The sequence below is a fragment of the Apus apus genome, chromosome 4, assembly GCF_020740795.1.
Source record: "Apus apus isolate bApuApu2 chromosome 4, bApuApu2.pri.cur, whole genome shotgun sequence".
NCBI classification, from domain to species: domain Eukaryota; kingdom Metazoa; phylum Chordata; class Aves; order Apodiformes; family Apodidae; genus Apus; species Apus apus.
In genome coordinates, this window is record NC_067285.1 from 12,664,702 (window position 1) to 12,679,680 (window position 14,979).

Genomic DNA, 14,979 nt, shown 5'->3' on the forward strand with positions numbered 1-14,979 from the left:
GGGCACCCGCAGGGAGACTGCGGGCGACCGCCACACGGGGGCGGCGGCTCCCCGCGCCCCTCCCGGTCCCCTCGCGTCCCCTCCCGTCCTGCCGGCGCCCCCCGGGGGCGGGGCGGCTGCCGGGCCCTGCTCCTCCCGCCGCCGCTGCAGCCGCGCTGGCCGCGCAGCCGGGTCGCGGCCGCCGGGAGGGCGGAGCCGGCAGCGGGGCATCCTCCCTCCCTCCCTCCCTCCCTCCCGCCGCGCCGGCCGGCATCGCCGCGGCGGAGGGTGCTGCCAAGCGCCGGGAGGGAGCGGCGGAGCCCCTCTGCGGGGTGCGCCAAGATGCTCTCCTACAGCGTGCTGGACGCCAACGTGGTGGATGTGGAGAAGCGGAGGAACCCCTCGAAGCACTACGTGAGTGGTGGCGGGGCCCGGCCGAGCCCCCCGCTCTGCCCCGGGAGGGCTGCCTGCCCGCGGGGCGCGGCGCACGTGTGCGGGCGGCGGGACGGGCCGGGTGCGGCGTGCGGGGAGCCGGGCGTGCGCCCCGGGCGGGAGGCGCTGCCCCGGGGACCCGTCCCGTCTCCCGCATCACTTCGGGCAAGGCAGCCGCCCCCGGCAGCCCTGGCGGCCGCCGCGCTGCTCCTTTACTCTTGCGGGGACGCAGGTGGGGGGCTCCGGGCGGCCGGGGTCAGCGGGGACCCGCGCGGCGTGCGGAAAGGTGGCTTGCTATGGAAATGTGTCCCTTTTTCCTCACTCTTTTCGCCCCCTCTTTGGCTGTTGAGATTTTTTTTATTATTATTATGTTATCATTTTGAAGTTTCCTTCTCTCTTGAAGGTGGATCTCCCCTTCTTGCTTGGGAAGATCCAACGCAGGATGGGCTCCTCGGTTTGTCTCTATCGCTGCCATGGTACTATAGAGTGCCCGGTGGGGAGCAGAGCAAGACCCTGTCGTAGAATCAGTGAGCCAGAGATGCTGAATGCATCTGTACTCGCGTTCTCCTATAAGTTACGTTACGACCTTTTTATTTTTTTGAGGGGGAGCCGGTTTGCATGGTTATCAAGGCATCCTCTGGGTTTGTGATATTTTTCATCTCTCTTTGCCCTCCTCCTTTTACAGTTTAATGCCAATAGAGTAGCATCAGAGGATTTTTAACAACCTTCCCAGAATACAGAATTGCAGGGTGTCATGTGGAAGTGTTTTTGCCTGCAGGAGTTTGCAGCATACAGTGGAGTAGCTTTTGCCCATCCACATAAGTAGAAAAGGCATCTCTTCTTCTTTCTTTGGCTGCTCTTTGGTTTTAGTTGCACCCAGTCCTTTTAACTCTTTCCTCAAAGTAAAACTTGTATTTTAATACACCAAAGGTTGAAATTCGTGTGTATAGAAGGTAAACTATCCAGCTTTTGGTAAGGAAAAGCCTGAGGGGGTGTTGGGTCTGGTGTGAAATCGCTCAGAGTATGCTGTGTTTCCTGACATTGCATGTCTGCCAGATTTCTTCAGAACTGGTCAGCATTTGAATGGGTTGCCTGTTAGATAAGGTCAAAGATTGGATTTAAAGCTTTGTATTATTATTATTTCATATCACTGAGCTTTTTCCTCTAAGGCTTAAACCATAGCCCAGTTCAAGGCTAGAGGGCACTATGTTGTTGAGAGATGCTGGAGCTCTCATCTACCATGGAATAAAGCATCTTGTGCCCAGTTCATAGGAGTGGAAGCTTTAGGTCTCGTGTCCTTTCAGGCTGCCAGCTGGACCTGTGCATTCAGTCTATTAGTCGTTCATTGCTTCCAGGTGGAAAAGGCTGCATTAGCTTTTGCAAGCTGCTGCTGTGCGTTGTGGCTGACACAACTGCAGGCTGTTATCTCACCTGAAAGCAATTCAGCATCAGAGAAGTAAATCTGCTATGCACAAAGATAAACAAAAGAGCTGGTAACAATACCTTCCTGATTGCCAAGAGAAATTTATGTTATTAATTTTGTATTCGTTGGATAATAACAAGAAAACAATTATTAAATCCTGTATTTGCAGTTTTGAAAGAAAATATTTCTCATGTTTTCCTGCAGAAACATGTCTGCATTTCCTTGATGATCATTGTCATTGCATTTTAATAACAGTAACCTAAACTCTTCCAGGAGGCTCTCTTTAATGCTTCTAGTGGCAAATCCAATTCTTCCCTTTCACCTTTCTTTCCATTCACCTTTTCTAATATTGTCTTCCGCACAAGAGTTCCACATTCCTGTGTGGAGTTCTTAACCAAAAAAAAAATCACAAACTAAATGGCTTGTTGTGTGACTATTTCTGTCTTTTGTCCCACTTAATTTTCACTTGTACAGTATTCAGGGTCTTTCACAAAGAAGCATTGGAGTAATCCATGTCCTTGTGAATCTCTTTCTCTTAGATGAGTGAAATAGCTCACCGGTCCAAAGGTCTTGTACTCTTTTGTTTCCTAGATTGCAGTTTGCTGCAGATGCATGTGCTGCAGCCTTTTATCTGGCCTTGGCTGGAGTAACTCACTAAGGGTGAACCAGCACTGTCAAATAAAATTAATTCCCTGTGATCCACTGGTCACTGTTAGTTTGGCTCTCTGCTCCTTGTTAACATGAAACGACCATTTTTTTCTGAAATTAATATAAACATTACTTGGGATTTATTTCTCTCTGTTGCCTGTAGATAGTGTGGAGAGTGCAAAGCTTGATGCTCTCTGTCTTATGTGATTCTGTATCAAAAAGCCTTTCTCCCTCCAAAATCCATAAACACCTTCATGTCACGCCTTAAGGCCTTGCAACACCTACCTTGGCATCAGATTAACAGTGTGTTTCTCTGGTGGATGGTGACGTAGGTATTGCAGGCATTTTAACATGAATCCTGTTCCTTTTAATTGTGATCTTTCAGGGCCATGGTGGAGCCTGGAGCGATGAAGGCAAGTCTTAGGCATCGTGGGCATGTGAAGAAGACTAAATAAGAGTAGCACATAAGCCCCTGCACTGCTTGGCCTAAACGCCAGTAATCATTCTCTGGAGCAGATGTCTTAAATGATAGGAGCGTAGCTTTTGTGGCCTTGTCTCAATAAAGTAAAAGAAAGAAGGTGTCTTTGCATATCTTCTGCTATGATCCCTGTGTGTCAAACTTGTGAAGAGATTGATACCTCACGGGAAGATTTGTAGAGCTCTGTACGTGGCAAGATTAAAGTCTTGGATCCAGTGCTATTTGATAGGCAACCCAGCCAGGTCTCTCCCCTTCCTTGGAAATCACTAGTAGAGAAAGAATCTGTGATGCCTCCATCTGCATCCCTGCCAGTAACTGGGTAGCACAATGCAACTGGTTGGTTGAGGCCCTGGATGGCAGCATGTGAAAGGCTAAACAAGGTTTGATCAATAACCACATGCCTCTTGTATGGTATATCCCTAAGCTACTGCTGCTCTTACAGCTTTTGACTTTCCAAATTAGTTTCCTATTCTTTCCCCATATTGATGGTCTTTTCAAGATTGATTTGGGCTTGGTAATACTTTAAAAATGTTAAAACTCCTTGCTTTCCCCCTTCCCTTTTCTTTTAACAAGAACAATGTCAGGAAGGTCAAGTCTGGGTTTTTTGGAAAGACCCTTGGTGCGACAGGGGTCATACATTGGCTGTGGATTAGGACCTTGCAGTAAACGGCTGAAGGTGTCAGTTAATCATTATGAAGAGAAAAAGCTGGTAACAAAATCCAAATCCCTTTTCCGGCCCCTGCTAAGTTTTAAACAGTCTGGAAGTCTCTTTTCTCAGTTGTTGAAGTTTGATCTGTTTATGAGGTAGCTTCTCCAGCTTTTAGTCTAAAATTGCAATTGTCTGAATTAAACACGAAATTATTCCAAACCAGAAATGCATTCTCTGTTTAAAAAGGCCCACTGTTGATGCTTGCCTCCTTTAACCATCCATCGAGGTAGTTAAACAAAACATCCTCCCCTCTCTCTCTTTCCAGGTTGTCTTTAGGGAGTTTACGCTTTACCTGAATGTCTGATTCCTCTAAGAACCCTGCAGGGAGCCTCTGCCTACCAGGTGTGCTTGATCCTGCTCTCAGGGAGGTGAGAGGGGTTAGCACCTTCACCTGTTCACAGTTTTGCAGGATCTGGGTGATGGCAAACATTAATTAGAAGCCAAATGATTAGGATTCCCCAGCCCCCTCCCTGATCACTTGCTGTTCTGCAGAGGTCTGAGTAGTTACTGATGTGCATTATCTTGCTGGACAAGTAATTTCCAAGGTCTCTAAGTGTGCCTGCATTATCCCAAGAGCAGGGATGGATACATTGGTACAGATTTTCTCTTCCAGCACTAGTCTGCTCTTGTTGCAGTTGGACTTGTGTTTTTTAGCTTTGTACAGTATGGAGGGAAGGTAAAATGCTCTTGCTTTACATTTGGCTACCCTGTCTCTTTCCAGTGAGAGGGAGGTGCATTGCTGATTTTAGTTATCTGAAGTGCCTGCATGCTCTCCCAGTTCCTCCTGGGGGGAATTGTTTCCTAATGTTATCTCTGAATGCTTAAAGATGCTCTTACAGGAATTTCTCTGCTGCATGGGTATGGTTGCTAACCTCCTCAGGGCACTGGCATTGCTGAATTGTAAGGGACTGAGTCCTGCTGTGTTGGGTTTCAGCACTGCTCCCAAGAGAATGTGAGTGTGCTTGTCACAAGTGACCTGTTGTAAAATGTCAGCATGCTTTGAAGAAAAATCCTAGGGTCAAGCTCTGTTCCTCATGCCCTAGCTCCCTCTGCTTACTGCTTAGGCTCAAGAGTGACTCAGATGTGATCAGACATCTTCATGGCTTCATTTCTCTTTGTCGCAAGCTGTTGATTATACAAAGGCCAACACTGATGAGGAGTGTCTAGACGTGTCATGGATTTAGTGGCAAGGATCTTTGTTCCTGCGTTGGTCCCTCTAGCTACCATGGAAGAAGGAGCTGGATTCTTCCTGCTTGGTTCATCAAATGGGTTGTGGTTCACACCCCTGCCTGCAGGGGTGTGAGTTGAGGAGCTCCATGTGCCACTTGTGCTAGGAGTCCCTGCAGCTTATGGGTAAGAAAGGCTCAGCCTGCCTTTTTTTTTTTTTTTTTTTTTTACCTTTTTAATTAGCAAAGCTGGAAACTGTGAGCCAGATCTCTTCCAGAGTGAATTGGATGTGACATACCTGGAGCTCCCATGGCCAGTGGGTAGAGTGCTGTGAGGGACCTGATGTGAATCAGAAGGCAGTGTTAGATGAGTAGATGGAGTACCTATTTAGAACTTATGATCCATTTTCAGGTCTCCCCTTTCCCCCATCAATACATCCTGTGTGGCTTTCTTTCCAGGGACCGTGATCCAGCTTGACTCACTGGTCTGAATTATTATTACTATTATATTTCCCTGAGGTGCTGGGAAAAAGCCAGAAAATTAGCAGGCTGCTCCGTGACTTCATCTTTCCTCAGAACTGAACTTTCTTGCATTGGCAAGGGTTATGTCAAAGGGTTATGCATAGCAGAGGAGAGCTCAGGAGAAAGCAGATTAGGGTAAATAATTCCTTCTCCCTTGCAGTGACTTTCTCTATGTGGAGATCACTGCCCTACTGGGGTTAGACATTGATCTTCAATAATAATTTCCACCTCTCCACCTGTTCTAGATGCAAAACTTATGATTTTGCAGCACTACAACATTTTCATTGTTTTTTAATGTCTGATAAAACATGTCAGGAAGAAAAGTCATCAATACTTCTGAAATACCTGGAAGCTGTGGATAGATAATTCTCTGCAGGTTGCTTCAGCTCTTTGCCCCTGATCCCAAATGGCCAGAGGATGTCCTTTGGCTTTCAAAGCAGTCTTGCAATTTATCTGATGAAAGTACACAGCCTGAAAAAATACAACTCTTGTATTCTGTCATTGTCTTCCTCAAAATCATTTCCCATTTTATATGGATTAAACAGGAAGAGAGATTCAATGTGACCCTACCTGAGGCAGGAGGTGACGTACAAGCCTCTCTAATTTGGTCATTTGGGAGGAAACAGCTGGACCTTCTAACGTGAGGTGATTTTTTTTTATTTATTTATTTATTAATCTTCCTTTTTCATGCTGTATCCTCGTAATTTGTGCCTGCTCACGCAAAGGGAACTGGTCCCCAGTAAGAGCAGGATTATTAGAGCAGGCTGACAGCACCATGCATCGTTTGGCATTGTGAAGCTGAATGCTTTCTTGTAGCTAGAGCTGACACCTCGCCTGGAGTGTGGTCTGTAAACATTACTTGAAGGAGGCAGAGAGCTGCACAGTAGCATACTGTTTGAAATTGGTGGTGTCTGCTTCTTAATCAGGTACTGTCAAAACCAAATGCAGTCAAGTCAATGGAAAAAAAGCCTCTCAGTAACTTCCCTGGGCCTTGGCTCACACCTTTAGAGAGGCCTTATTGAAGGTTTTGCTGAGGAGTTTGTAATTATTGTGTTTTTTAATGCAGTGCAACTCTCTTTGTCTTTACCATAAGAGCAAAAACATTTTCCAGGATCTTTGTTATTCTGTTCTAGACAGGGACATAATCACGTTTGGGGCAGGGGAGAAGACAAAAGGAAACCAGGTGAATTTCTTCACTTGAAAGGATTTTACAGTGCAACATAGTTAGAGCCTTCCCACTTTAGCTTGCTCGTTTATTCTTTGCACCACCTTCTAGGTGAATACATAATAACAATAATAATCTAGTCAGTCTTTCAAACTCACATTCACTAAACGTCAGTAATATGCAAGTATTGATTGTATGTGTTTATAAATATGGGGGTTATTCTGAATGCTTAAGAGCCTTTATTACAAAGCAAGAATGCATTTGCACTAAAAAGTGCTGACAGACCTGAAAGATTGTCTCTTCACTGGCCTGTTAAGACAAGTGATGACACACAGATACAGGCAGGTGGGGGCAGTGAGACAGTATCAAGTAGCTGAGCAGGTAATTGTCTCAACATACTGATAACCCAAGATATTGTCTGGTGGTCATACAGGCATTATTGCAAAGAATGAGCATGAAGGGGGATAATGCAGTAGCACTTTAAATTGCTCTGGGGTGAAGGTAGAGCAGAGAGATACTCTTCTCATGTTATTATGTGTGAGTGGTTGAACATGGTGTTAACTGGTGCTCTCATGCTCACGTGACCATAATGAAGATTCTTTTATTGATTTTTATTGAGCTATTATTTTCAGCAAAGCTATTCCTTATTCCAGTTTTTGGAAGAGGATCTCGATGTTTAGGTAATTAACCAACTGGTTAGTTGGCTAGGATTCTGGTAACATTCTACTTCTGTGGGCAGAATACACATCCCCAAATCTGTGTCTTCATCAGAATTTCACAGATTGCACAAGTATGCTGCAGTGTATTATTTATTTTTCCTAATAGTAATTGACTACTGTAACACAGGATCTGGGTGTACCATGGCTTCACAATAAGGCTGTAGTGCTGTGTAGGAACATTATTATTATAAGGCAACTTATTTAGTTTGTGATGGTTGACTTGTTGGATAAAACAGAATATTCATACGCTTAAGTGTCCATAAACACGTGTGGTCCCATTCTGTGTTTGAAACCTAGCAAGCAATAATTATGTTTCAATATGTTGCAGGCACTGTGTCTCTGGCCAATGGGGTGTGTTTTATTTTTCCTATAAACCACGCCAGCTAAACGTGGTGATGCACTAGGCTCCTGTGCTCTCAGAAGACAGCAGCAGGATTTTATAGGCTTGATGCAAACTCACTTGCAAGGAAAACATCCCTGTCTATGTTGATTGTGAGAAACATGCCAAACCTCTACTAACCATAGATGTTTTTAAACAGGAGTGTCACACTGCCTTCTGTCTCCTTTACAGAGGTCTTCCATAGCTGTCCCTGAAATACTGGAAGCGTGGTTCTCCACTGTCCAGAATATGCCCATAAATGCAAACTTTCATGTGTAAAGTTCATAAATCTTCCAGAGAGGTCTGAACTAATGTCCAGTGTGGTACACTCAAGACATTGTACAGTCTGGTAGAAGAGCTTGTGTGTCCTCTTTACTGGTGGTGTGGCCTTGGATCATTTGTTTAACCTCTCTGGATCTGGGTGTGCTCTGCTGCAAAGCCAGCAGGATTTACTCACCTTTTATAAGGTGCAAAGATGCACGTTATCCTAAGGGCTGACTGCTAGCATAGGGTTTGAAACCGCTGAGTTTGGGTCATGTTCTTCTACCAGCAGGTCCACCCCTGGGAGCAGCAGTTGCAGAATGGTAAGGTCAGAATGTTATCCAGAAATGGGAGTCAGGTCGTTGCTTCCCTAATAGTGCTCACCAGACATGGTAATGAAAGCAATGATATAAAACTATGTTCCCCTCTGAGGAAACAAACATTTAGGATGCCAGCCACACTTGCCAGCTGTGAACCTGTTCCTCTAGGGCATTCTATCCTGTATTGGGAGTCCCAGGCTTTGTGGAAGTATTTGAAGTGAGGCATGGAATATGGTCTTTCTGGAAGAAAGGCCCTTGGCCATAGGCTACTAGCTGCTGCTGTCTAATCTCTCTCTGGTGTCTCTGTATTCCCTGTCAGCAAAGCTCACTGGCAGCAAAGGTGAGATCTTCTTGCCAGGCATTCTTGTACCCTCAGGGGTTTGATGGAACTGAGAGCATCTGAATTACCTTTTCCCTAACTGTGAATATGAGATTTCTAATTGCTCCCTCAGCATGCCTGGAGATTTTTCTTCTCTGGCTCAGGCTGTTTTGTTATTATTTATAAACTAACCCATGCATGTATTTTTTGTGGGCATAAGGTTATTGCTGATTTTCCCCTTTCCAGCAGGTGCAAGCCCACAGTAGACCCCTGTGACCTCAAGCAGAAGACCCTGAAAATCAATTTTAAATGTTTTTCCATTCCCTTGCCCTGTGACTGCTTTGCTGCTGTATCTGAGCTCAAGGTATTTCCTTTGCCTGAAAATCTGGCACGTTCTGACATGTGCCTTGTCTCGAGTAGCCTCAGCTGAAGAATGGTTGTTCATGGGATAGGTGCTGCAAGAGGCAGCTGAGCTCCTGGTCTTCAGCAGAAGCAGGGCAGCTGGCACAGCCCCTGCTAGTGCGTAAGTGGGAGGCCTGCATTTTCCCAGGGCTGTCACTCCAGCAACTTTCACTGCCATTAAAATCACTTAGAATTTAAAAGCAAACAAACAAGGATGTGTGATGTATTTTCCTGGAAGAAAGCCACAGAGAGCAGATTAAGTGCATCTCCCTCCTCCCATCTCCCAAACATGTCACAGGAAGAAAGACTGGAGTTCAGAATTTTCCTAAGTGGGATTAAAATAGGCTCTGGAACTGGCTTCTGGGATGGGACAGAGGAAAGCCAGGAGTAGGAGGGAAGCTCTGTGCACATGTTTTATATATTAGGTGAAATTGTCAGAATCACTGAACCAGCACTGGTGGTAATATGTCTTTTTATTAACAAAAGGGCTGCCTATTTTACTAACAAGAGATTAGAGCTGTTGACTGAAGTAGAGAAGAATAAAAAGTGACTGATTCCAGAGGAACATCCATGCTGTTTTTTCATGTACCAAAGGGCAGCAATCCTGAATCTTCTGCATTTTACAGAATGGACTTAACAAGGACTTAACAAGTCCTAGATAAGTTTTTCTCTGATGGTTCAGCAGAACATGTTTTAGAAAGACAACATAAGATAATTTTACTCAAATCTATAGCACAGTATCAGCCTCAAAAAAACCTCTCATTTGAGGCATATGGAAGACTCCGGCTGTTATTCCTCAAGATGGGATTTTCTGTTTAATCTTTTGCTTCTGTCTTTGTGATTCTAACAGTCTATGTTGAAGCTGTGGACTGTTTTGGGGAAGCAGCTTTCCACCTGTTTCTGAGTTGGGCAGCTGTAGCTTGCATGTCGTCCTTTAATGCAGACATCCCTGATTTGTAAAGATAAGTAAAAATTGTTTGGTTTAAACTAAAAATATTTTAAGTTAATCTGTCATGGATAACAATCCTTGAAGACTGTGGTAGTCATGATCTGGGCTGAGGAGTCCATCAGTCTGTCTTTAAACCTTTCTCTGTCCTCTTTGTATAAGGACCAGTGGCTTTTTGTATAGCAATGGCAATTTGCTGGTGGCACTGGGGAGTGACAGTGTGTACTGGTGTGTGAGGGACTCCTCTTTTTTGAAAGAACTGAGGCTCTGGCCCATGTGAGCAGAATCTGAGGACATACAGCCTGAGGATGAGAGCGGGGTGTTGCCACTCAGACCCTTGGCCTCACCACTGAAGGTGTTGGCCGAATTGCTTGGCTGTGACAGTGTTGGATTTTCTGCGGGTCCTTTCAGCTGTGAGTAATATTGTTTTATCTGCGTGCACTGGTGTCAACTAGGATGAATGTTGGGATTACTGTTTTACATAATTCTTCTTGTGTTGTGGTGAGTGTGCAGGTGTTTGGTGGGAATTGGGGTTCTGATGTGAGACTGTGTGTGTGCATGCTTGTGCTGCTGCTCTGCATTTGAGCAAGAAGAGAGCATGGTGAAAGAAATGAGGTGGAGAGCAAAGCTTTGCAAAGGATTGTTCTGTCCCGTTGGGGCTGATGCCACTGTCCTGGCCAGACCCCAAGAATACCCTTTTATTGTTTCATTTTTTCCCTTCTTCTGAAAGCTCTAATTTTGCCCACATCATGGGGTTATTTCCCGTTGTCTAAATTCTGGAGTTACTGGTGACCTTCCAAATATAGTATGGCTGGACTGAAGAGTGACTTGTGGACGAGCACTGGGGCCTTCCACTGGCTTTTGAGGGTCTGTAGAAGGACTGAGACTGTATCACTGATGTTCTTACTGCTCCTTTTGCAACTGAGAAGAGGTGACACAGTTTCCCTGAGCTCTGCCCACCACACTATTGATACAGTGATGCTAAGCCATCAGTACTCTAACTTACCTGGTAAGTGAAGCGAGATCATTCTCTAGCAGACGCTGGCATTTATGAGAGTCCAGGTGTCCTGGTGTTGAGAGCTTGTGGGTGAGGAGCTGAAACCTCTTGGCTATTGTGTTACTGTGTGTGAGAGGTGTTGGCTGCCTTATGTTAAAGACCTTGACTCAGACCAGGTTGAGAGTGCAACTGGACATGATTTGATCACAGAGGACTTGAAAACATCTTAAGGAGTCAAATAAAGAAATTATGCTCACTGTTTCTATTTGTAGAAAGGTAGAGACTGTAGGTAGTGCTAACATAGGATGGACAGTTAAAACCTGATCGAGTATGTGTTATATCTGCCAGCACCCTGTTCTGCCTGGTCCTTTATCAGTCTTCTACATCTCCTTAATATGAGCTATAGCAGACCTGGGTCAAACCTCCATTGCTGAAAGGTCACCACATTGTCTTTGCTGTTTGTTGGAACAAAAAGGATTAAACAAGGTGATGGTAGCTAATAGCTGGCTTTAGGCAGTAAGAAACAGGGAATGCTGAAATGACATGGGAACACTCTTTTAGCTGACGTCCTTTCAAGCCTTTCAGTGACATCAAATTCCTGGACCTTTTCCTGCCAAGTTTGGCCTTGCCCCAGTCACAATAGATGTTAATCTGTTGGCTTGTCAAAAAACTGTGTTAGGGTTTTTTTTACAGATCCATTTCCAACCCTCAGATTTCTCTGCTAGTAAACACAGCATTATGTCATTGTTTCACCAGGAGCCAAGTACCAAAGCCAACTTCACAGTGCTGTCGTCAGCGAATGTCCATTCACTTTGGGGCTTTATCTGAGTTCCCAGGCTCTTTCTTCCCACTGTTGCCTGTGTTCTGTTCTCTAAGTCCATCAGAAGTCTTTAAGTGCTTTATGGGAAACATTTGTAGGGTCTAGCAATTGTGGCTAGTACTTTCCAACCTTTTAATCTTAGATGGGGCTCCTGTACCTGTTCAGCAAAGACACCTTGGTTTGTAAAGCTGCATCTTTGGGTGACTTTAGCTGAGGCAAACTTGGGTTCCTGAGTTCCTGCATGCAAAACAAGGTGAAGAGATTTGCAGCCCAGCCTTGCTCCTAATTGATAAAGTAATAGCCAAGTCATAGCCAGGGGCAATACCCCACCCATGCTGGCTCATGTTTGTTTCAAAACACAATAGCTGAGTTCCCATTAAAAAGTTGTCTCATTGCTAACATTGTGAATTAACTTCCTTAGCCTTCAGAAAAAACACAACACATGAAATAAAACCATTTATAACATTCTTGGAACTATTGTTCCTTGTTTTGCTTCTAGACTTATTTCCAGCTCTCTCTACAAAGGATATGAAAGTAAAGATTTATAAAGTTACCTTTATTCAGTGACTGGGTGTTAATATGCTTAAAACAATCAGACCTCCCATCCCTAGCTCTAGCTGGTCATTCTGGGGCTGGAAACTGTCCAATCCTTCTCCTACTAGGACCTGTCTGAAATGATATCCCAGATCAGCTGAAGTAGCCTAGAAGCAGAGGAAAGAGCTGAGAGAGATGCTCATTTGAATTCAGATCCTGTATTCTTCTGATACAAGCACAGATAGCTGATAGAGAGGAACAGGTTCAGCCTCTTGGCAATGGTACAAGAATTATGATATTATTGGGTATGAGGAGGAATAAAATTACATGCTTTTCCTCCATGTAATTAAGATTTGCAGCACCTTGCTGAAAGGTTATATGAAGACTGAAGGCACAAATGGTTCAAAAAAAGAGTTGACACATTTCTGAGGTTAAGGCTGACTGGTATTAAATACAGCAGTCAAGATTGGGTTGGAAAGTCTGTAGTCCACTGATTGCTAAAGACTAAGCACACTATGCACTCTCTGTTGCTATTAATCAGTTACCATCTAGTTTCATTAAAAACAGGATGCTGAGCTTAGATAATACTTCACTTTGGCCCAGCTTGAGTCTTCCAATGCTTTCCCAGATGCCACTTAACTTACCCACTTTCCCAGGTGGCACCAGCTCAGGCTTCTGTGTCTTGCTGAATATTATCAGTATTACTGAGAACTGTTGACTCTTGCCCAGATGAAGTTAGGAAGAACAGTGCATGCAGTGAGGAAGCAAGCCTCCCATCATCACTTTCAGCTCCATCCTCTGTGTACCTTCTTTTTGGATCCCAACATGCATTTATGGGCTAGTGTCATGCATCTGGGCCTCAGCAGATCACTTTCTGCCTCCAAGCCTGGGGTCAAGTGGCAATTTATTTTTGTAGAGGTATCATGTCTGGTATTGCTATTAATATATATTCAGGCTTTGAGCTTATCTAATGTCTTTCATCCAAGGATCCCCCAACAGTCTGTGTGTCAGCACCTCTTTGCAAGATAGGCAGATCAGACAGGGAAAGCAGCGTGTCCTGGCAGAAGTGCCTTCTCAAAGCCCTCAGGAGACTAGTGGATAATTTGGACAGATGTAACAAGTTTTCTGTTATGGCCGAAAGTACTGTGGGTGGGTCCTGGGACTGTAGAACGTAGATCTGGGGCAGACCTAGGTCATTAATGGTGTGAAAGCATGTTGTATTCCCACATATGAACCTTCAAGGTGGTTGGGTTGACTTGATTGGAAGCCTCAGGCTTCTTCTGATGGTTAATAACTTCCAGTGTGTATATTTTTATTCACAACCTCCCCACTTGTTCTCATGCCAGTATTGTCCTTTTGCATTAACAGGTCCCATCACTCTGTTTGGTTTGATGACCTGTCCCTCTTCTCTCCACTATTTCGTATACAGTGGTTGTGTCCCATCTTAGCCTTCTTTCTGCTGAGCTGCTCTAGTGGTCTCTTGCAGAAGAGGCCACTCTCAATGGTGTGTAGTAAACACTGTTCCCCTGCCCCACACTTCTCACAGTCACTGCAGACAAGCAAACTGTTTAGCCCAGGCAATGACAACAATTCAGTCTGGGCAGCTTCAATCCTGGAGTAGGTTAATTTGCACTGCCAAGAACAACTTTGCCCATGTTGGCCAGGGGCCAGATGCAGCCACCTGGGAGAAAGGTTGACCACTGTGGGGTGATTTGCCAGATGTAGTCAGCTGTGATTTGGAGGAGACATTCTTCTAGGTCTGTCCCATCCCTGAGCTGTGTCAGCGTGAAGGATGATGCTTGTTGGAGAGAAACTTGTGGTTCTGTCACCACTGAATTTCCTTCCCTTTAGGGAGTTTGAGAGCTGGTCCCAAAGCCTTGCAAGTGACACTCCACTTGCAAAAGCAGAGAAGAGAAAACATGGCTGATTCTGTTATCTCTAATGAGGGTAATCTTAAGCAGATGATGCCTATTTAATGTTCTGAAAGCACAGATAAGCTAGTTTTCAGCAGGTCGTGGGAACCAAGCAGGAGACATGCAGGGCATCATTTTAGTGGGAAGCAACTTGCCCAGTGAGGTGCTTGGCAGGGTTGCTAGAGCACTTGGGTTGAAGTCTTCTCATCTGCGCAAGCCCTGCTCCTGAGGGGGACACACTTGGGTGAGAGGAGAGGTGGCCTGCGGTTTCTATCTGAGCTTCAACAACAGTAATTAATTCCAGATTGACATTGTGGAAACGTGCTATTTTTGTGAAGGGAGGATGGTGGGGGAGCCAAGCATAACAAGAGATCTCAGTGCTTGGGGAAGAAAGCCAGGGTCACATTCAGAGCTTGTAGTGTTGCCAGGCACAGAAGTGATGTGCCACATCACATGTGTATTGGTGGAGATAGCTAGGGAGATTATCAGCAAGCTTCTTTGTAGGTTGGTTTGTGATGCTGATGATCCAAAACTAATGCCGGGATATTTCAGACAAGCACTCTCTTTTCAGCTTCCATATCTGCTCTTTTTTTAATGTTTTTGGCATATGCCTTTGGGGTAAAGAACAGGCCACAGCACCCCTTGGGATTTCAGTCCCCATGACTCCAAGTTATGCGGTTATAGATCTGCTGCCATTAAAATCAGCATCACGTGAAGTTGTCCCTTTTGCATAGTTGGGTGCTGACTTTGCTCCAAAGCTCTGAGTTCCTTGTCAAAAGCTGTTCTTGACCCCAGCTGTTAGGCCAGCTATCCTCCTGGCTGGTGTCTCTCCGTGTTCGTTTTCTGG

The 14,979-nt window shown here is 45.0% G+C and overlaps 1 protein-coding gene across 2 annotated transcripts in view; it reads left to right on the forward strand.

Annotated features, from left to right (window-relative positions):
• The first annotated feature begins 318 nt into the window (after positions 1–318).
• Positions 319–14,979, forward strand: part of SH3PXD2A (SH3 and PX domains 2A) — a 259,755-nt gene continuing 245,094 nt past the window's right edge. For both annotated transcript variants that reach the window (XM_051616598.1, XM_051616599.1), the window contains exon 1: positions 319–393. In XM_051616598.1, the coding sequence (XP_051472558.1) occupies positions 322–393 (72 nt within the window). In that variant the 5' untranslated portion in view covers positions 319–321. The remainder of the gene's footprint in view (positions 394–14,979) is intronic.